This window comes from Bombus terrestris, chromosome 10, assembly GCF_910591885.1.
Source record: "Bombus terrestris chromosome 10, iyBomTerr1.2, whole genome shotgun sequence".
NCBI classification, from domain to species: Eukaryota; Metazoa; Arthropoda; class Insecta; order Hymenoptera; family Apidae; genus Bombus; species Bombus terrestris.
The window spans coordinates 3,252,453-3,275,607 of record NC_063278.1 but is presented as its reverse complement, the minus strand read 5'-3'; the positions used below and the strand labels follow the sequence as shown (position 1 = coordinate 3,275,607).

The 23,155-nt window shown below is 39.7% G+C and overlaps 1 protein-coding gene across 5 annotated transcripts in view; it reads right to left on the bottom strand.

Annotated features, from left to right (window-relative positions):
• The window catches only part of LOC100647035 (amyloid-beta-like protein), a 48,100-nt gene that overhangs the window by 6,442 nt on the left and 18,503 nt on the right, over positions 1–23,155 (bottom strand). For 3 of the 5 annotated variants that reach the window (XM_012312771.3, XM_003398398.4, XM_048409413.1), the window contains 8 exons: positions 16,023–16,076; positions 15,149–15,280; positions 12,044–12,170; positions 8,119–8,209; positions 7,269–7,399; positions 1,151–1,376; positions 700–910; positions 180–362 (listed from right to left, as the gene is read on the bottom strand). In XM_012312771.3, the coding sequence (XP_012168161.1) occupies positions 180–362; positions 700–910; positions 1,151–1,376; positions 7,269–7,399; positions 8,119–8,209; positions 12,044–12,170; positions 15,149–15,280; positions 16,023–16,076 (1,155 nt within the window). The remainder of the gene's footprint in view (positions 1–179; positions 363–699; positions 911–1,150; positions 1,377–7,268; positions 7,400–8,118; positions 8,210–12,043; positions 12,171–15,148; positions 15,281–16,022; positions 16,077–23,155) is intronic. The other 2 variants (XM_012312772.3, XM_020864822.2) reach the window with 2 other exon arrangements.

Genomic DNA, 23,155 nt, shown 5'->3' with positions numbered 1-23,155 from the left:
AAAACCCAATATATTACCCTGTTCGGTAAGGAATACATTTAACAAATACGAAGAAGAAGAGTATAATTATTATTACGATTCGCATATAGGAGTGTCCTTCGGCTACTGAAATCTATCCACGACTGTCTCCTTTCTAAATGCTCGTCACCTGCATCGATTATTCTACTCAAATCACGTACTTGTACTCTTTGTTGATGCATAGCGCTCAACTGATGTTTCTCCGCGGCACCGCTCTCTTCCAGAGCAGCAACGGTTTCCTGGAATCGCGCGGTCATCCATCGTTTGAAAGCATCAGCTGCGACCGGGTCATGTGCACGAATGTCTTGATATTTCTCTTCGAGATCACTCCAGTCCTTCATCACCTGAAAACGTTGTAGCACAAAGATTTCGACACTAGTGTCCCGCGAGATAATAGCTATCTCTGGAAACTCGACCGCTTATTTTTCTCTGTCCTTCGTAATAGCTGTCTCTCGAAACTGTTTGTTTCCTCGTTCGATAAATTTACTTGTCATTCGTGATTCAACAAAAGCGAAGAAGCAAAAACAAGGAAAATTGAATGAAAGCAAAAGTGAATAACGGAGTGTACAAGAATGAAAAGAAAAAAAAAATAGAATAAAAAGACAATAATATCGTTTGGTTTATTTAAGGAAAAATGAATGAATGAAAAGCGAAAGCTAGGTGGTAACAACACCTGCTTACTTTCGTTACTTTCTCCTTGTGCACCTCTTCCAGCCTCATTTGTGCTTGCTTGTAGCTCTGGTGCTCGGAACGAGGATCGAAATGAGTCAGATACGGATCCGGTGTGCTCTGAGATTGAGAGGACTGTTGTGTGCTGGTGCTAACTGGCAACGGCATCGCGGTCACGTCCTGTTTCGGTTTCTCCGTGGTTGAAACTGTCGTTGACAATCGACTGTACAGAATGTGCATACATCTCTCGTTAGTAAATGAACGTTATATATTATTCACGATTATGCGATAATCGCGTGGATTTATTGGCAAAATTTAACGGTATTAAGTAGATCGGTAATTAGTAATTTTTAATCGAAAGCAGGTAATTTCTAAATAATGTCCTTGAGGATTTTGTTCCACCTGCAACGAGCAGTGCGTATAACTATATATATATCGAAATGCAATTTCCATGCAAATTTACCTCGTCGTGGTGTCGTAATTATAATCGTCGAGATATTCTTCGTCGCTCTCGTCATCGTCGGGTTGATCGCTAAGCACGTCCTCGGGATCAGCTTCAGAGTCATCTTCGTCATCTGCGTCGGTGTCCAGGCCATCGTCATCTTCGAGATCATCCTCGTCCTCGTCGAGATCTTCGTCCATACCCTTGGGAATCGGCAGGTCGATCGGTTTCTTGGCTTTCATATTTTCTGCAAATTACACGTAAATGTAAATAATATTTTACCGATATCGTCAGACTTGTTAAAATTCGTTACATTCCGCCCAAGTTCTGTCCGCTGTTTTAAGAGAACTCTTCCGATATCCCAAATTATCCATCCTTCTATCTCAAGTGATTAACCAGTTAGCTGTTTCCGACGAGTATACTCGTCACGAAGAGGCGGCAACGTTTTGCGTTACGACGAGTCCTGTCGGTGATAAAATTCAAAAATAAAACGGTTTGTTCTTTTTCTAATTCTATTTTCTGTAATTCTATTGCAACAGTCACGTATACTCTGTGTTCGACGAGTATACTCGTCATCGCTCATTCCTTGCCACGCATTTTAGGTACGCGCTTTTCGAAGTTTTCAAAGAGACCGCGACAGCTAACTGGTTGACTAAGATCGAGAGGTATATGAAAATTCTTTGTTCGACGTGAAAACAGAGTGAAACTGCCATTTTCGGTAAATTCTTTCCGAAAGAGAAATGGCAAATCGATCGAAACAACTTATTTGCCGAAGCCGTCGTTTGACTTCGTTTCAAGTCAAATCTTTGCACATCCACCTGACACAGGCTGACACGTATGCAGTGCGACGAAAATCCTTTCTATTCACCGACATCCTTTCAACGAGGATTTAAATTCGTATTACGCGACGCATAAAGAAAAATTTGAATCCCGCTGGACAAAACGACAGAGACAGAAAGAGAGAGAGAGAGAGAGAGAGAGTCACGGAATTAATTTGCATAGCTAATATAAAAGCTGCCGATAGTACTACACGGAGAACGAATGCAAATTGCAGGGGAGGTACAGGCCGCGAGGATCGTGCATTTCGAAATCCGCCTGTCCGTTGCATCTCCGACGAGGCGATGTTTTGCCGCGACTCGCGTCCCTTTTCCACCGTGAAAAACTCTAATTTGTCTCTGTTATGTTGAAGAGGACAGCCGTCTTGACTAACTAGGTTCTCGAGATGTCCCATTCTCCGAGAATAGACACGCTGATGAGCTGACTTCTCGAGTTCTGCAAAGGCAGACAAAAGCTTCGCCCGTCGTATCCTCGCCGCTATCCTTTTATCTGGGTCACGTGGCGGTTGTGTTGGCACTTTTTCCATCGAGAATATCGTCCGGCTATTGCACGAACGTATCGACGTATCGTCGTCGATCGAACCCGCCCCCGGAGAGGACGCTCATCCGCAAGTTTCCAACGACGAAGGAAGGAAATATCAAGATTTGACCGACGATATACCGAAAAGAAATAGGGGAAGCGACGATCAACCCCTCCGGCCGACCGATACCGAGGACTTTCCACGTATTTTCACGGACACAGAGGGAAAGAACGCTTTGCCAATTCGTCCGTGAAAATCGCCGCCGTTGAAAACCGTGCACAGCTGGACGCTCGGCTCTCTTAAAAATAGCGGGATAAACAAAATGTGCAAACAAGTAACTCGTCACCGCTACCTGTCGTCCCCTGCCAGTCTTCTCCGAGTAGAAGAATTTGACGGTAGGAAAGTTGGATGTGTCGCCGATGTGTCGCCGAACTGGCCGTATAATTTCAGATAAGGTAATTTTAAGGGAAGATACATAAACGAGAAACGTGGACACGTTGAACATTCGCTGGCATTGCTTGCCGCTTCGAACACCGATTCTTATATTAAAGGAACACTCTCCAGGTCTCCGAAGAAGTATACCTTCTTTACGATATTTTATAATATTCTTTATTAAGAAGAATATATAATCTAAGAGATCGAAGAATATAATCTACGAAACCGCTGACCGTCCTTTACTTATTATATCAGATTTAATCATCACCCTTTTTTTTAATTCAACTTCTCATCTTCCTGACGGTTACGACCCTCTGAGAAATTATAAGCTCTGAAACCCCTAAACTTCTACCTTCTTTCCACCGGCCAATGTAGAAAATAAATTATTCTCCGTTCTCCAACTGTTTCTTTCTCTTGCTATACGACAGAATCACCTCCCTCTCTCTCTCTCTCTCTCTCTCTCTCTCTCCTTCTTCTCCTCCTCTTCGTGATTCAGACTTCGTCACAAGCTTGTCAACACGGCGTACATAATAAACCCTGCGAAAGCACCACCCTACGAGCGGTGGTTGGTCGACGATGGTTGCGGTGGCGGAGGTTGGAATTTCGTCGGTGATTCATCGGTCATTCCTATTGATCAGTAAGCTCGAGGGTGGAAAGCCAAGGGGACGTGTCGCGAATCAAGCCAGCAGACAGTGCGGCTACGATGGATAAGCGTATTGGCTGCAGTTTATTAGCTACACACGTACAGCAGGCATATCGGCATCGTGTATTGAAAAGAAAAGATGCGCAGGAACGGGCAAAACCATAGTATTACGTTGCGCAGTCGTCGGGAACGTCGACGGCCGTTATTGATTGCACGAGCGAGTAAGATAGAAACGGCAAGGGTAAACTACCCCGTGGAGAAACGAAGAGGGTGAATCGAAGTGTACCCACTTTCTTAATGCACTCTCCTTCTCTCTCTCTCTCTCACACACTCTCTCGTTTTCAAGCTACCCGAACGACGTTCGATCGCAAATAGAGCACAAAGTAGCGATGCGATCAAGTTCAACGTGTACGTTTTACCGTTGATAAGTAAACTGCGGATGTTTATGTAAACTCAGATTTTCATGAAAGCAATTGAAAATATGGAGCTTACAGTCAATCGCGAAAGTCTATGTACATAGACATCCCTTAAATACGAAATACTCGAGTGAAAAGGCTGGTTCTACGAATTTTCACATTGGCTGACGTACAATGGCTCGCGAAAGTATTTGAACTTGGAAATTAATGTACGGTACGAACAACGGTGTTCAGCGTGCGATTTAGCGACGAAGATACATCATCGATAAATATTTCGGCTCGCTGGTACAGCGTATAATTGGCCGTTCGAATCTAATTTTCCGACTTACTTGAGCTCATGGCTTGCACGAAGCTCGCTATCAGACGGCTGTTCGCGATCAATATCGAGCGAGAAACGAACAGACGCGGGTTTTAATTATCAAATTAATTTGCGTTATTAGAACGTTTAATTCTTGTTCCTTCTTTTTCTCGTCGTTCATTCGTTTCTCGAGTACGTCGTGCTTTTTAAACGGTTCGCACGTTTTCCAAACGTTGAGTCTCCTTTGTCACTTCGTTAAAAGCTTACACACATCGATGATTAACGGAACAACGAGGAGAACCGTCGAAACGATTCAATGTTATAACGAGGTTCGATGAATTCCAGGATGGTATTGCTCGACGTGCGAAAAGGTGCCCGATTTAAAGCGAGAATGGAACGCGAAAGAACGCGTTTCTCGCAGTAACGTTGATGAAAATATATACTCAAATAGATGAATCGGGCTGCGTAATATTTTCCATCGTTTTGCGCGTACATCGGATTACAATAACACGTTTTCCTTTTCAGCGATCAAACGTCGGGCCGCGAGTTCGACTCCTACGTTGTTCGAAACACGCGAGTCGTGAGAATGAATCGATAATTACATACACGCAGACATAAAATAAGGCCAACGTGTTTCACCGAGTTTACATCGTAAGCAGGATCGATCGTTATTCGAATAAATTTTTATTTGGATAATTATTCGAACAGACGAGCTATTCGATATCTTTATTTTCGAGTACCTGGTTTTTCGTCATTTACGATCGATGCTTGCTATAAGTATCGGTATCGGCGAGGACGAATTATTTAACTTCGACTCCGCTTCGCTTTACATTCATAGCTACGTTTTCCAATAGTAATCATGCAACGAGCTACTGTGAGTTGCAACGACAACAGCAGAGCGTGCAAAATACAAAGTATCTACTATTATCGCCTATATACATCTGGAACATGTTGCAATGCACGGATCGAGTTCTAGATTTCACGATACAATTTACGGTTGAGACGCTAAGACGAATTTCAATAGGAAGATGACGAGTAGGAAAACATAGGAAGTAGGCTTTTGTTCATTTTCTGGTTTTTTATGCGTTAATCGATAAATTCGCTGCATTTCGAAATATATCTCCGACATTAAGATAATCGTTTTCTTTTGGCATCGAACAGCGAGATTCTCGAGCAAGACACAGTCGAACACGAGGACGATCTACGAATATTTAACGATGCAAGTCTTCCAAAGGCAGTTAAATCGACGAATAGTCGAAACTTTAGACCAGTCGGAAATATAATTATCTCTCTAAGTTTCGAAGAGACTGGAAAACGAACGTTTCACTGCGAAACCAAATAAAAAGAAAATTTCACACGATGTGATTACAGAAAAGGGGCAACGTAGGATTAATCGGCAATGGGCTAGATTTTAACAAGAATTAGAAAGAAAAAGTAAATAGAAAATATAATTTACTGTTAAAAATATCGCTTCGTGAAATTCGTTTAATCTGCTGTACGAAATACAGCGATAAAGTTTCGAGCGCGATTCTGTTTCCGGTAAAATTGCAACAATGTGAATAATCACATTCATCCGCTGTATAATCAGATTACGTTTTTCATCGATATGCGCAAGGCAAACACTGTTAATTATTTTAGTTATCGCAAACATTGTTTTTTTGTTTTTTGTAAAAACGTGTGCGAGACCCGTGTTGCAAGAAAAATGGAATATAAAATTTAAAACAAATGGCTGTAGCAAAATTTTTGATAAAATATGGCCAATCGTCGAGAGTTTATGGAAAGGCGAACAGGATTTATGGAAATTCCATCACGTTGAAACCACGCGTTTTTCATTCGCTAAAAGAGCTTCGAGAGGGGCGTAAATCTATCGAAAATATAAAGTGTTCAGGGCGATCTTCCATAAATCGACTAGATATTCTTACGAAAAAATTCGTGAATTTAAGATCGACCATAACGGCGAGCCAATCTTCTCCGCGTTTTTCCCTGATTTATTCGCTTATCATCGTTTTCTTTCCTCCTTTTCTATTTTTGTTTTCTTTTTCAATTTCTCGTACAAAGGGAGCTACTCGTCATTCCCGAAATTCGAACTAATATCGTCGATATCGCGACTGATACGCCAGAAAATGTGTGCGCGTTAGCGGAAATATAATAAATAATGGATTCGACGTTGTAATATGCAATAAGGTACGAAAATATAATTCCGACAATAGACTACAATGAAACCCTATTTATCTGAATTCATCGGTGAGCAAATAATTCACGTATCGCGGTTCATATTATAACACGGTAGTTGAATTTTCTCCATCACCTATCGCTTCGCATTTACGTAATAAGAGTTGATATTCGGACAAGCGAACTGAACCGGCAAAAGTTCGTTTAACTTGAAACTTCCAAACGTTCCGTATAACGCAAACAACGCGCTCGTAAAATACGTGTACGGGTATTCGAATGCTTTCACGATCTTGTACACGATATATCAGGCGAAGTCGACGGTTTCGAAGTTTAATATTCCCAATAAAATTTCTTAACGTCTTCTCCTCGGAACTTTGTACAAGTCGACTCGATCGACTTCAGGACACGCATCGAAGGATTTCAGAATGTATTTTCACATTCGACAGAATCAAATGTCGTAACTTAAAATCGGATACGTGCATTGCGTCTCGTTTCAGTGGATACAGGCGGTGTAACCCATTCGCTGTTACTGCGATACGATTATTTTATCACTGGAATTGGATTTCTCCTCCACGCCTCACCTTTAGCTTTAAATAATAATCACAGTCTCCTATCGCGTCATCATTCGTTGCATCGTTTAACTGTCAAAACGAAATGACTTTGTTAAAAACAAAACTTTGTTAAAATGGAAGGAAAGATAAAACGCAACGGTAACAGCGAATGCGTTAAGAGGTTACACTGTTCGACACAGAGATGAGAAAAGTCGTCGATGAATGAACGTGAATGATGATATAAGAGAATGTACGTACGTTACGTACCTTTGAGGTGTTTCGGGCAGCACACGAATTCGACGCCAGAGAACAGCGATATTCCACAGGGCAACAACATCGCGAAGCTCCTCAGGTTCATATTCCTCTCTCTGCAGGTGTCGGCTGCGGTCGCGTTCCACCTGAAACGGAAGATTCCCGGATTATGTTCCCAGTTTCTGTTCTTTTCAGCGAATTACGAGTTTGCGTTTCAGACAATTCAGTTATATATTCCGGTTTGCAAGATTCTATTCGCTTTTTCCAACGGGGCGCTTTCCATCGGACACGTTCTTCGCTCTATCGTTGGACCGTGGATATCGATGAATTTTCGAGAATTCTAAGGCTGCAGAAATCTACGGAATGCAAAAAATAGAGTCACCTATTGATAATATTCGGTAGACGAAACGAATTTTGTTCGCTCCTTGAATTCATAAAAATATAAAGCTGCACAAAGGTCCACGGTCCAGCTATCGCGACGCACCTAGAGCATCGCCCTGAATCAGCAAAGTCAGTCGCAACGTCATCTTCCTCTGCTGATTCTGATTAAGCATCAAACAAATGTAAACGTTCGTCTGCTTATTATTAGACCGTGGATTTTTATTCGACTAAGGAACGTTTAATGGACTAAACCGAGCGTGTGAGCAAACACGAAGCCATCTGAAAATTCCGGTGGGATTAGCTGCGGTCACCTAACGAGGCAGCAGGTACCTTATTTCAAAGGCAACTAGAAATTATCATCGAACTGGGAACCCCGATGGAGCGTATGGTCGTGGAGGATAGGGTTACGCGGTGGCGGACACGTAAATCGATACGCCGGCGTTGGCTCGTCATCGACGAGACGCTCGCTCGTTGGCTCGCTTACCTGTGAGATTCCCAGCATTTCGTCTGATTGTGAAGGTGGTCGAACAGGCAACCTTCCGGCACGAGCAACGCGTCGCTTTGGAAAGGTCCCTCTGAAAAGGAGAACGTGTCGATGTGAATAAAAGCGAAGGGAAAAGGTCGGGTACTGTGGCATGGACACGCCTATATTTATCGTTGAAAGAGACACGAGGCAGAGATCGCGTCACATGGTGCACGTACAGGTCCATAGCTGTCTACTCAACCCCTTAACGAGAGCCACTCTAGCGCTACGACGCGGCACAACTCCACTCGACACGACTCGCAGGAATCGATACGGCAGAAACTGCAAATCAGAGTGACTCGCATCGGGGGTGCAAACTTGTACACGGCGTCCTAAGACTGCGGTCAGAATTCGCTTGGGATTACGTTCCCTACTCTACACCAGCAGGTGTTTACGACGTGTACGAAGTCATGGGAACAGCTTGATTATTAACAACTTGGTTGTTACAGGCTGCGTCCGCTGAAAGTTATACAGTCGCTCGTGAAAGTTTACATAAATCGATCGAATTTCGTGTACGCGAATTAGCAACGAAACTAGAAACGCTTTTCGTCGCAACATTTATATTTATTCGATACGATATTCCATTAATGGAAAAAAATTGACTTTCGCATTTATGAAGAAACTCTGTCTCTCTGCGGTTGTCTGTTTTACGAACCCTGCCAATTTTTGTACTTTTAACGTTTTCGCTCGTTACATACTCGAAACGATAGAGATGTTTCAGACGAAGAGAGTTCAAGTTTGATAAATTTACGTAATTTGTGGAAGAATTCGGAATTCCGCCTCTCTGGAGTCGTCTATTTTACGAACCATGCCAATTTTTGTACTTTTAACGTTTTCGCTCGTTAGATACTCGAAACGATAGAGATGTTTCAGACGAAGAGAGTTCAAGTTTGATAAATTTACGTAGCTTGTGGAAGAATTCAGAATTTGTAGATCTCTTGTTAGTCGCGTTACGAGGCGAAAACTCCATCGAATTTATAAATAGCTAGTATCTCGTACGTACGGCGAAGTTAAATAATTTTTGCTGAAATTGCTGTTCCTTATTAAAATCGAAGAAAAGGGAGTTACATTTTTATTGAAAAAACTTAGGAAACGCTTATAGCAGCCAATTTATAACCCGAGCTGTTTCATCTATGAATAATTGCTGCGAGTTATTACATTTATTTATTTTTTATACAAACAGAATGAAACGCAAAAGAAATAAATAAATGATTTGGAAACGTTTCGCAAAAATTGTACAACGAGGTTTTAATACAATTTTAATACCGAAAACGTCAAACGTTTAAATTGCGTTTCATTGGTCGTTCGGAATGTATAAATGCGCCGGCATGAACGTAAATTTATAACAGCAACAGAATTTGTAAGCTCGAAAAATGCAGCGATATTATTTTTTTTTACGCTATTTTTTAAAAATCCATCGTTGCGGAGATGTTGCGCGAAAAAGGAAAAAGTTGAAATTTAAACATTGAAAAGTTCACAATGACCAGAAGGATACTTCACAGGGGCTGTTTGTAAATTTTATCTCTTTCTCGTAGTCGTTTTATCAGCTTCGAGTAGAGATTCTATAGGGGAACGTTGTGACGTGTAGTGCGATATTTTTTTTATTACGGGCCATTCTATCGTTTTATTATACTCGTGTGCGAGCCCGTGATTCGACAAGCGCCCGGTGAATCTTCAATTTTTATACGCCTGGCCTACAGTCGTACGTTAAAGTTAAACGATTCATCGATCATCTAAAATTCAAATATCAAAAACATCTTGGACAACTTCAACCTCGTTGAATTCTATTTTAACGTGGAAACCTGTTAAGCGGAATAAAATTTCCTATTTAATAAGGGAATAAAAAATCCCTGCTCCCAATTACCAAGCTCGGTAGCATGACTGAAATATTTCTTGTTGCGCGAATTAAACGATCCTCGAGCAAATCTGTTATTACGATGATACGGCAATGGGACGTCCGATTAGCATGGACGAAGTCGAGAAAAGCATATTAACGGTTATAAGCGTTTGTTAAGATGGCCAAGAAGATTTAAATTATCGGGAAACTGGGCGAGAGGAGGGGATTTGAATTTTAAAGCGAATATATTAGCCGGATCGTATCGATACAACGCCTGCGAGGCACTGGAAAAATGGAAAATGGAAAATAAACACGGATAAAGATCTTATCCTAACGGAATGATTATTATGAGCGTGAAGTTGGAAATATTTGTGCGTCGCAGCAATTTTCATATCGACCGAACCGAGTCTCTTTAAATTCGCAGAATTAATAAGCGCAGAGAGAAATTGAGAGATAACGATCTAAAGGAAATATCATTTCTTAACGATATAAATTATACAGGATGTGACAAACGTGGCAAACTTTATCGCTGTATCCTGTGCCATGTAATGCTTAATCTTAAAAGATACGGAACAAAGATATGAAATTTTGTTTACTCGTAGACTGTGAAAACTGTTATACAAAAATTATTATAAATGCTAGAGATAAAAGCCGGTGGTAGATGGTCCTTTATTATTTCGTACTTTTATTATAACGCTTTTAATTAAGGATTTCTGGAACCATGTTTGTGTGACAATTTATCTTTTGTTTTTATTCGCGGTATATGCTGACAGATATTTTACAGAGAAAATCCAGGACATCCTGTGTACGCGTGATCCTATTCAACGAACGCTTTATTTCATCCGGATCTATTTAACCTATTTCTTTTCACTTCCTTATGAATGCCACGTTGCGAAGCAAAGGCGATATACATATAGCCGGCTAATTATATTTATTAACGAGAATACACGTTCAGTAGACGCGAGAATACAGCAATAAACCATGTTTTCGTTATAGTTAATAAACGTACGCAGGTAAACTTTAGCGCAGATACGCTTCATACATATTTAAATTCGAATTCATAAATTTCACACGGAATGCAATAACTTTGGAAAAAAGAACAGAGGTGGAGAAAACGAGAGCTTTCTTTAAATTTGTTCGAGATATGCATAAAAGTAATATCGGCGGTGTTACAAAATGGTTATTGGGACATGCAAATGTTTTTCATTGGACAATTTTTCTGTTGTAAAAAATATACGAGTGTCAAGAGTAAAAAGTAATATCATACGTTGGCATACTAAATCGTCCAACGTATCTTTGAATATATTTTTAGTCAGCAGCAACAGAGATCTTCTCATCGCGTTAGGTTTCTGGCTGCCATTTAACTATTCAGCTTCTTATCTACGCTTTTACCAAACGCAAATAGTAAAAGCACGTGTTTACTAATCGTCCGTGTACACTTTTTCCCATTGAAATTGGCAAGCTAACATACTAATTTCTCGCTTTCGCTTCAACGCGTTAACGACTGCTCTCGACAGACATTTACGCTAACGTGTAGAAATAGGAAATATAAACGCGACCTTCTTAATTGGTGCCACTGATGATGATCATTCGGCTTAGATCAGAGTCGAGTTTCTTAAAATTTAGGATATTCGATTTCAATTTCTATTCTGCGTCTTCGTCAATGCCACTGACAGCCTTCATAACTTACAATACACAGAATCAGTACACGGTAGAATCAGATAAATTAAAAATCGTGCTAATCGAAATTGCGATCTTTTGTGTCGTTCGTCATAATCGGACCCTCTCAGAGGCAATGCTTGGAATAAAAAAAAAAAGAGAGAGAATCCTTTGTTCCATATTTTAGATTCAACGTTGCACTAGAAATCACTTCGCGTACATACATCTGCATATTCAAATTCAACCTTTACATCAAAATTCCATTCTTTATTGACTTAGAAAGCCACGTCGACTCCATTAAAGCGAAACGAGCTGCTAAAGTTAAATGAAAACTGAAACACTGTCAATCCAGATCACTTATCAGAGAGCAATTCTGATGCTAATACGTACCGAGACATCTGTACGGCTTGACCCAACGTGACAATTTGCATTTAGTTCTCCCTGGCTTGCACCAGCCGTTAACCCTCACGTAATGAGACGATTCCACGATATTGGTGATGTCTCTCTTCGGATAAACCTGGAAATACAAATACCGATTACGCTATGTAACTTTCCTATCCGAAATAATATTCCCATATTTCGTTAGAGCTACAACAATTGCATTCGTCATAGTTGCATTGATAAAACTTGAGACCAATCAGAAAATGTATATGCAAGTTATTTACTACGAAAATATATTTGGAAAAATAAGCAAAGAATTAATATGTAGAGCGAATAGCCACGACAGACGTATAACAAACGTGAAAATGGTCCCATCGAACGAACGATTGATTGTTCGAGTACTCTTGTCGCCTCTAAGAAACATATACTTGCGCTAAATATTTTTTAGCTTCTGTACATACGTATATGTATCTTTTTTACAAATTTATTTCAACTTCACCCGTACGATCACAATAAATTTTCAAAATGCTTCGTACAACGCGCATGATAATTCGCGGGAGACCCTTAAAAATATTCTAAAACTCTCGAAAGTCATTATATCGTTGAGCAATTTTTGCCCGATTATACCCACAGGATATACCAACAAAGTTTGGCTGTTAAACCTTGCAACTCTCTGTACATCATGAATTAATAAATATCAATGAATTACCGATAATCATTGGCACGTAACATCCCTACAGTTTGACCCAGATAATCGTGCTTCACCTACGACCTACTAGCACCCATTTAAGAATTCTTATTCCGAGCCCCGTTTGTATATCTTTATTTTCTTTTTTTCTTTCAATTTTTCATTATAATTAACGTAAGCGCATTTACGACGAAATTATACGACACGAGAAATCATCGTACCTTTCACTCGATAACACGGCCATGCGTCGACGACAGCAGAGAGAGGTGGTTGCCTCTCTCTCGCGGATATCGAAACTGCAGTGCGCTCGTTTCCGTAAATTAACAACCGGCACGCACACAACGAATAAATTCGCGCATCCCTTCGTAGATTGGAAATGGATGATGGGATACAAATGTTCGAATCGTTTGAATAAACGAGTCCTACTGAATTTAATTTAGCTGTGTGGAAATCGGGGGAAGTTTCTATGACAATTTCAAATTATCTTTAGGTAACTAACTCGGGGCGATATATTTTAAGTTTGTATTAACTTGTGGCAAAAATTTCTTTATAAGGGAATAATAGATGCACAGTATTTTTTCTTTTATATTATTTTACTGAATTATGTGCGACTATATCCATTTAGTTCTATTACGATAAAGACCATAACATTTGGCATATTTGGGTTTCATGTTTGTGTAAGGATGCGTTGCTGTAGAAGACGTGTTTGTAAAGGAAGGACGCTTTTCGGACCACTGATATTAATTGAAAGATTGGAAATTCAAATTGCGCGAAATTTGTAATCAAAATTAAGCGAAGATCGTAAATTTCGTTCGATCATAGATTACATATTTTATATACAGGATAGTTGGTAACTGGTGGTACGAGCGAAAAGGGGGTGATTCTACGCGAAAAAAGAAGTCGAAAATATAGAATAACAATTTTTCGTTTGGGGCTTTGTTTTCGAGAAAATCGACTTTGAATTTTATTTATAAAGCCATATTAAATCAATTGTCTATTCTGAAGAAATCGCAAGTTGCGAGCAATTGAAAGAAAAGATTATTGTAGCCTTTCATACTTTAAAACGATCGAATACGTTAGAAAGTGTTCATAGAAATTTAATTAGAAGAACAGAAGTACGTGTTCGGCAGAATGGGCAACATTTTCAGCAATTTTTGTAATAATAAACTTTATGATTACTTCGTATTATTTCATTATGTATCCCTAATTTTCCGTTACGGCAGAAACAAACTTAAACTGCGATAATATCCATCGAGACAACGATCTACAGTGCGATCCGTTATAACGAGACGCGATAAAGTGCGCGCGTACCGAGCGAAAATTCAAAGTCGATTTTCTCGAAAACAAAGCCTCGAATGAAAAATTGTTATTCTATATTTTCGACTTATTTTTTCGCGTAGAATCACCCCCTCTCCGCTTGTACCACCAGTTACCAACCACCCTGTATATAAAATAGGAGATATAGACAGTCACGAGATTTTACATAGACGATACAAAGTATTAAATATTCGGACAAAACCACGTAACTCGAGTATGGATTGTACGGAAGTACGTAGTTGGATTGCTCGCGAAAGTTTGAAAATATTCTCGCCGAATTATTTAAACAGCTAAAATTATTTAAACAATTCGAAGAACGTGCTTGATATACTTTAAACAATAATTCAAATTACGTAATTTCGAACTACTCGAGAAGCAAGGTTAACTTCTGATATATTAAGCTATTCTACATATTAATTTTAGCAAACCCACAATTCTATGTTCGTGGGAAGGGGTCGAAATTGATGACCTATTTACTCCAAAACTACGGAAACAATTCCCAGGCAAATTTGGCCCAGCACTCTGCCAATATCGAACAAATTCAATATATGATCTTCCATGATCTTCTAGGAGAATGATTACGTATGAAGTAAAAAGTTCTTCGAAATTAGACGAATAATTTATAATAGAGAGAATGTTGTTCTTGTAATTTAATGATCTTCTACCTATAGTATCAAGTAAATTTAATATATCATCCTCCGTAACCTTTCAGAAAGATGATTACGTAAGAAACAAGAAGTTCTTGAAATATCGGCGAGTAATTTATAATAAAACGAGCGTTGTTCATCTAATTTAATTACCTTCTATCTACGGTATTAAGCAAATTTAGTACACGATATTCCGTAATCTTATAGAAGAAAAATCATTACATATAAAGTAAAAAGTTGTTCAAAAGTTTACGAATAATTTATAAGAAAATGAGCGTTGTTCTTCTAATTTAATTATCTTGCAGAGACTTCAAACATTTAGAACGATCTCATCCAGGGTCCTAACGTTAGCTCTAGCTGCTCGATTCTACTGGGAAGGTTGAAAATCACGGCTATAAATCGAATCATTTATCAGGCTGAATGTAAACGTCGGCAGAGACGAGCAACGTTCCACGAACTTACCTTCTTGCAATAATCGAGAATCTCTAGCTTATCCGTCATGCAGCTCTTCTTGTCGGCGGATGAGACCCAACGTCCCTGTTCGCCCATGTGTTGCGCCAGGTACACCTCTCCGGCCTCGCATAACGTAGCAACCTGAATGCATAGCGTTCGCATAAACACTCCTCGTCATCTTTTTCTACTCGCTTGAAAATTCTTTGACGCTATAAACGGCTACTTCCGGCGGTAAGTTTCAATCCGAGGTGGGCAAGTCCCCTTAGGAATTTGCGAAACGCGAAAAATCGCTACAGCGTTAAAGTTATTCCTCTGACCAGTGAGCTGTTTTCGACGAGTATACTGGCCATGAAGAAACGACAATATCTCGTGCTACGACGAGTATACTCGTCACGCGTAAAAGGTAGCTACAATTTCCTGTGTAAATCGCAATTTAATAATCGCAGTAAATTGCAATAATAAAACTTCTTAAAAGTCGTTTCTCTGTCTGACGAGTATACTCGTCGTCGCTTACTTTTCGCCACGAATTTTAAGTACGCGCTTTTCAAACAACTTCGCAACAGCCGGCTCTCGTATTTCTATTCTCTTCTCTACTTCTTTCGTGCACGCGCACCTTAGGACGATTTTAATTCGAAGGGAATCGCGCGTGGCTAGAAAATCGAATATTTCGTCAGGCAGCGGACTGGATTTCGCGAGTTACGTAACATTGAGGACTGGCGAAAATGGGATGAATGGAAGGGACGCGTATTGGAATGGAAGAGATTTCAGACATCTCGTGTATGCGACGGTGGGGATTTCGTCGCGATACAAAATCGCTGAGTGGTACGCGGCCTTGATGACATTCGTAAGGAAAAGGAAGCGTACATTTTCAAGTGGTACTCACTTGCGGCTCTGATTTTCCTCCAGCGGGTGCCAACTCGAGTCTCTCCGACACTGCCTGCAATGCAGAAAACATGGATAAATTCAACTGGCGTAAAACTGTACGGTAGCCAAGAGTTTATAGCGACTCCGCGGACATTTTCGCGTATTTCATTCATAAAACTTTTTCCATCGACCTCGGACAATTTCAGGATCGCGTTACACAAGTACAGTCAGCCACGAGAGTTTACGTCTACATCGCTCGAATGTAAGACGACGTTGTAACGTGAATGAGGTTTATGACTAATTTAAGTTTACGGCTAATGACTGATTATTCGACGCGACAATAAATAGACAACGATAGAATACTGATCTTTGAAAGTAACTGGATTCAATTTGTAACTCTTTGGTCCTCGAATTAATAATACAATGTGCGGAGAAAAGGTATAAGATGAAATAATCGGACCGATCTTTGGGAAATTTAGTTTCTCAAATGAATGAATATCCGTTGAAATCGGATCGTTTAAGCTTGTAAAAAAATATCTGTTGAAAAAGAGAAGCGAATGCGTGTGATAATAATCGTATTCTTTATTTCTCACTCATAATAGATATTATTCTAAAATTATCGATGCCTGCGAGAACAAATATTTAAATCTTCGGACTGCGCAGTTCTCGATAAAATATCGACGTTTAAACAACTCGGTTAATCTTTAAAGTTTGCTAAAGCTATCGATATAGTCGCGAGTTTCATCCCCGCTTTAAATCTTCCCGATCTTGCGAAAGTGGGGTTTTATTAAAAGAAAAAAGAAATCAGCCAACTTTCCTCTTCGTGCCATTAAAATTTATCGATCCGATTTACGTGGCGCAAATATTATTTTCCTTAATGAGAAGTAAAATTTGCACGATGCGAGAAACGATTAATTACCTCGATCATCGGAAACCAAATATTTCCTTGATCAAACTCATTAATACGGATTGCTTCTTAGTAATATCATCCCCGCGTAATTCGCAGAACCCTTTTCTAAAAACATTTCATGTTCCCGTAAAGACCTCTTAGGAAATTGAATGAATTCTTACAACGAGTAATTTCGATTCAATCTCTTTAGTCCTTCGTTTAACGTTTATCACGCTGCCCTATTTTTCGCCCATCGAAACCGAAGATCCTTAAATTTGTATCATCAACTTGTACGACGAGTACCTTGAAACATAGAAAAAGCAATTTGTTCCTAGGTGATTTCTCAAACAGAGGATAAACGACTTGTCGATCCAAGATTAGTTCCAATCTCCGAGATTCGTTCTCACGATCCAAGATTAATCCCACAAAGTTAATTGGAGATGAAATAAATACGAATTAGAACAAGTTACAAATTCGATGGTTTGCCAGCGATTTATTTTTCGCCCTGCACTTATGCTACTCGTTCGGACGTTCTCGAGTTCTAAATATATTCTTATCCAAAAATTCAAATATTTGCGTCAGGCAAATTTTACTTTCCACCTCCGCTAACCATCGACCACCATAGCGTGCAACGTAAATCGATACAAGCGCGCCGTCTATCCGTGCGCGGAATTCGATAAACCATCCAGAGTGCAATAACCAAGCAATCTCCTTAAAATACCCTCACCCCATCGACAAAGAACCACCCTTTCCAAGTACCAATCTTGGAGCAGTCGCTCGTCGAATCTCCTAAAAATACTCCTATACAGTGCAAACAATAAGCGTCTCCAACTCAGCGCGCAATCACGCCACTTCCGGCCTACCTAATCCCTAAACCGTTTAAACGGGCTCTCGAGCAATTCGTCCAACCTTTCGCCGATATAATGGGCGACCATCGTCGAAAGGCAGAACTTCGCCTCGACCCAAACAAGCGAACAACGAAGGGGAATTAGATCCCGGCCGTAATCGCCTCTGCGGACCTTGTATCGTTGATTTAGTCATCTCACCTCGGTTAATGACGTATTAATGGGCTATTGAGCGAGGATATAAGGGCCCCAGAGTAGCAGCGTAGAATAGTAGCATTGTGCCGACGAGCCAGCCACGTGACTGTTAGGAAGAGTCACGAGCTTTAGACCTGGCGCGAATGAGAGTTAAAATTCGCGATTGATTCTCGTTATTGTCGCGCCTCTATGATTCTTCAGCCGTCGAGTTTCCTTTTATTTCGAGCAACAAGTACTTTAAACTACGCTGACTTTTGACGGTAGATTTACAGAGTTAACAGAGTTTAAGTGTCACGTGCGAGTCCCTGTACGAGCCAACATGAACAATTTAATTGTTTTTGGATTTCATCAGAGCAATTGGTCTGTGTGAACTCTAATACTAGCACGGTACTCGTAAAAAATTAGTTAAAATATTTAGTATAATATATAGTACTCGTACCAGTTTAACGGCATTCAGAATTTACGCTCACCTTGTACAATTATATTACATTGACCGACTAACTGCGTTTGACGCGTATACTCGTCATCGCTTGTATTCATTTACGCACTCCATGACCTAACCCCGTGTGACATTTTTAAAACTAAATTCCGCAGTTAATTGGTTAACCGAGGGCGGTGCAAAATAGACTGGCATAGACACAGAGAAGGTAGCGTTGTCTATTAATTACTCGCTACCACGCATCGCTGTATTCTTTATGCAGCTGTATCGCCGCATGTGTGACACTTGCGCCCAATGCTCGACACGCGTGTTCATCTTTACAATGTGTTGAGCCTGTGAAGTCAGAATTAATCGATCGCACCTCCTTCTTTCCATCTTTGCGTAAACTACGTGTAATTATATGTATAATTTTGTGTGCTAGACTAGATCAGCCGCGTAGCAGTGACACACGTATGTGAATACGAGTGTATAGAAGTACGTGTGTGCACAGCGTCTCGGAAAACAGATGAATGCAACTGTTCCTTTGGCAGTGTGGTATGGAAGATGGTGAGACGAAGAGAGTGCTGAGACGCGTGCAAATGTATATCGACGAAGATCCTGGGGATCGTTTATTAAATAAATCTAAAACTATTTTAATAGGAATTCTAAGTGTAACCTTAGTGTTCCTTTACTTTTATTTCGGCAATTAAGATCCACAATTCTGCGCTATACGTGCGGTACGTACTAATATCTGGCTAATACTAATACAACTCGGCGTTGAGTCTCTCCACTCTGTGCAGCCGCGAGCGACGCCCTGCACTGAGAAGATGCGCTAGAAATACGCGATCTACGCTGAGCCGAGGCAAAACGCGTTCTACTCATCCGCAAACCAACGTCCATATTACGTAATAGGTTCGATAAACTTCTGTCTAAGTCTCCTTTCGGTTATCTTCGCGGCAATATAAATTTGCGCAGATATAAAAATATTCTCAACCTCCACCTCTAACTTCGATCGCCTCGCAGCGATACGTTACGCCTGCCCGAGGGTTAAAACCACACGTTGTATCACAACAGCCACTACGTCACCTGTTAACGCACACGCTATACCCTGCTGTTGTATCATAAATCCATTAACCCACGTTCAATCACGCACCTCGCTATATGACACACATGCCTCGAACATGTTCATTACTGCAATCGATGAGAACGTTTTCATTTACGTTGAACAAGCGTACGCACTGTTGGATAGTCGGTAAGTAAATACGTTCGCGTGAACGATTCTACTACCGGACATAGGATCACGTGCCACAAGTCGGCGGCCGAATCGTTAAAAGCCGTCTTCGAACGTTTCTAGACTCGTTGGTCGACGGAGTGCCAGGTTTCGCCGACATGCGAGCGGAAACGCGACGTTCCGATCGCGTGAGCGCCGAATATCCATTCGAAATAAGCATCCAACCAGGATAAATGTACGCGAGTGAAATTGTCGGACGAAAACGTTCGATACGATTCTCCCGGGGAGAATATCTTAAGTCGAGCCCTTAGGACGGTGTTTGTGAACGTTTTGGGGCGGTTGAAGTTCGCAACGAGTATAATTCTCGTTAAATATATATTGACTTTTCGAGTAATTGTTTGATCTTTAGATTAACTTTTAGGTAACAATTACGCGGCGGATTTTTATGTACTTATGAGAAATTTAATTAAAGATGCAGAGATACGTAAAATACCGAAAGTACAGTATAGTCTCTATAACAGTTCTTTCTATGCAGAATTCATTCTTTGAATTATACTTATAAGCGATTTAAACCACTGTGCACTGTGTGTTATTACCGATGACGTAAGAATGTACAACTTTAGCATTACTTAATCAACGATCATGCAAATGGTTGTGGATTTCTTACTTTTTGGATACAATTCTAGATGGAATTTTTACGAATATTTTTAGTCTGTAATTTAATTAAACGAAACGTTCGATACATTTGCTTCGGCGAATAATCGTTAGTATAATTATTCTTATGCTGTTAAACACCTTAACGGACATATATCTCCGAAAACTACATTCTTGGCAGCCAGTTTTACGCGAGCGGCGGCTAAGTTACCTAACAACAGGAATTCGCGGAATCGATCTGACCTTTACATTTTATTGTACTCTACGCGCCATAGCAAAAAACTATCCTCGAAATATAGATGTTTGTTATTTATATTTCTTTTATTTATATAATTTTATAGTTATTATTATTATAGCTTTTATTTATATAATTATAGATATATTTCGATGTTATTAAGTCGTCCCAAATGTTTCTCTCGTTTTATAATTGAATTATGTACGATGGTAATAATAGGAAGAAAAATTCAATAAAATAATATTAAAGGAAAAATGTCGCGCATCCGTTATTTCCTTACAAAACGAGAGAAACTTTTGGAACAACCTAATACATTTCCACGGATCTCGTTGTTGGAATATATCTACCTTTTCGACGAAGTAGGAACGTGATTTGGGGCAACGATATACGTAGCTAAAAAATAAAACACAGCGACTCAAACTTCTATAAAAAAGATTCAACGTAGCGTAAAATGTCGGAATTATTTATATTGAACGATAAAAGAAATTGTTCGCTGCTAGTTTCCTTGTTGCCTAATTTATACGCTGAATTTTCCTCCAATAATTTCACCCGTATTAACCGGAAACTTCTCGCAAGATCTTTATCATTTTCTCACAGTTTTTCCACAGCATACGTTCTTCTTACGGTTGCTGCCATTTGCGCAGTAATCATAATTTCTATAAATTTAGAACATAAACGTGCCTGTCGTATACCTGTGCCTGTGTACTGTGAGACGATACAACAATGAAAAATAAGAAACTATAGTCTGTAAAAACAAAAAAATTACGGAACCATGAAATTGGTAAAAATATACCAAATATAGTGATAATTAGAAAATTACATCTAATAATTTATAAATAGTAACGAGCCTATAAATACTGATATCCCTAAAGATGAATAAACAAATGTACTTCTATAAACGAAATTCATAAATAATACGTAATGCTTTGACGTTACTTTAACTAACAAGCGAAATTGCTTTGAGAAACGGAATTCTATATAGGTGATGCAAGGAAATACGAATACAAACGCGAGATCTGAAAGATATACTGGCGCCAATATACTTACGTGCGTTACTTAATTAAGGATTTCATAAGCCGTACAGCTCGATGCAAAGGAACTATATGAATATTTATCGTATATATCACGTCTAAAGATTAGGTCCAAAATTTAGCGGAAGGAATATCTCTTATCCGAAAGCATAAATTAAAATATCTTAAATTAAGTAGCGTACGTAAATATATGGCCGCCGCTGTATATAGGTCAAAAGTAATTCAGTAGAAAATCAAGCGAGACGGGCCTTATATCATCTGGTTGCATCTTTCCTCGTGCTGCTCAATTTTAAGAGGAAAAACCAGGAATAACGAAAGCGCATACATAGTTTAGCCGTTGTTATTATGCCAGGTATTTATCTTGCTTTCGAAAAAGTTTCTGCGAATGAAGCGGCCGACGTAGCAGAGAGCGCAGCAGGCTGAAGAGCTTGCAAAAAAATGAACGCGAAGAAGGTTAAGTAAGTCTAAGGAGAGCACGCGAGGAAATCAGACGTTTCAGAATTCAAACTGGAAACGGAACTGCGTCTGCTTACTTCCAATTTCTCTCTCTCTTTCTCTCTTGGACCATCAAAACTCGTCATTTACATAAAAGAGCCGGAAAAGTTTGTACGCGAAGAGACGCGATCCTTTCGACTGAATTTCGTAATGACGTAAATTTTAATAGACTCTCATTGCCTTCGATATTCTCGTGCATCCAAGTACACAGTTCTAATAACTAAACTTTCATGCACCGTCGTTGCCAACGACGACGAAATAATAATAAAAATCGAATTTCCTATCTTCTGTCCGATTTTTGTAAATACACGCGCAGAGTTCGTGCTATTGCCGACGAAGATCATAGGGGAAAAACAACGACGAGTGTATGTCCGTTGGTGTTTCGATTTTCATGTTATTTTCTAGCTGAAAGGATATACGTGTTTGTACTTAATGATTTAATGATTCAATAGCATCACGGTGCGATTCTTGCGATGGACAATCTACGGCGAAACACGCTGGCTGAGTCAATAAGAAGCATCAGCTGAAATAACTCGTTACCTGTCGGTTTTATGGAGAAACGTCTTGAACGCGTTTCAAAGGACTGATCGGATGGATGCAATTTTATTTTCTAGTATCTTCTATTCTCCGCGGTATCGAAGCGATATCTTGAACACTTTAAAACCCATTGTATATTTTTAATATTGAAAACGCGTTGATTTTATTTTTTCCTCGTAACACGCTACAGTTTGGCGGATATTTTTAACTCGAATCCGTCAAATTTAACGTATGAAAGGGAAGAACAGCGTAAACGCAAGAATACCGCTTCACGCTTGTCCTTCACGAGTCAAATTTGACAAACTGAAATTAAAATATCAGTCGAACTAGCAATTTTTCGACGCGATACTTTCTTGCGTAATACAATTTGTTAATACTTGATATCGTTTATATGATAAATATAAATAATTTGAACAGAACAATAGAATAACGAGATATTGTTGCTGATCCGGTCCTCGTATTTTACTTCTCAACTGGAAACTCGTAAACACTCGCAAAGAACGTCGACAGCGGTATCCGAAAAGTGGAAAAAATATTAAAACACCTACATTTACGACAATTTTCGTAGCTGGCAATCGGATGACAACACGAGTTGCAGAACCAATTCACGTTCGTGTTCCAG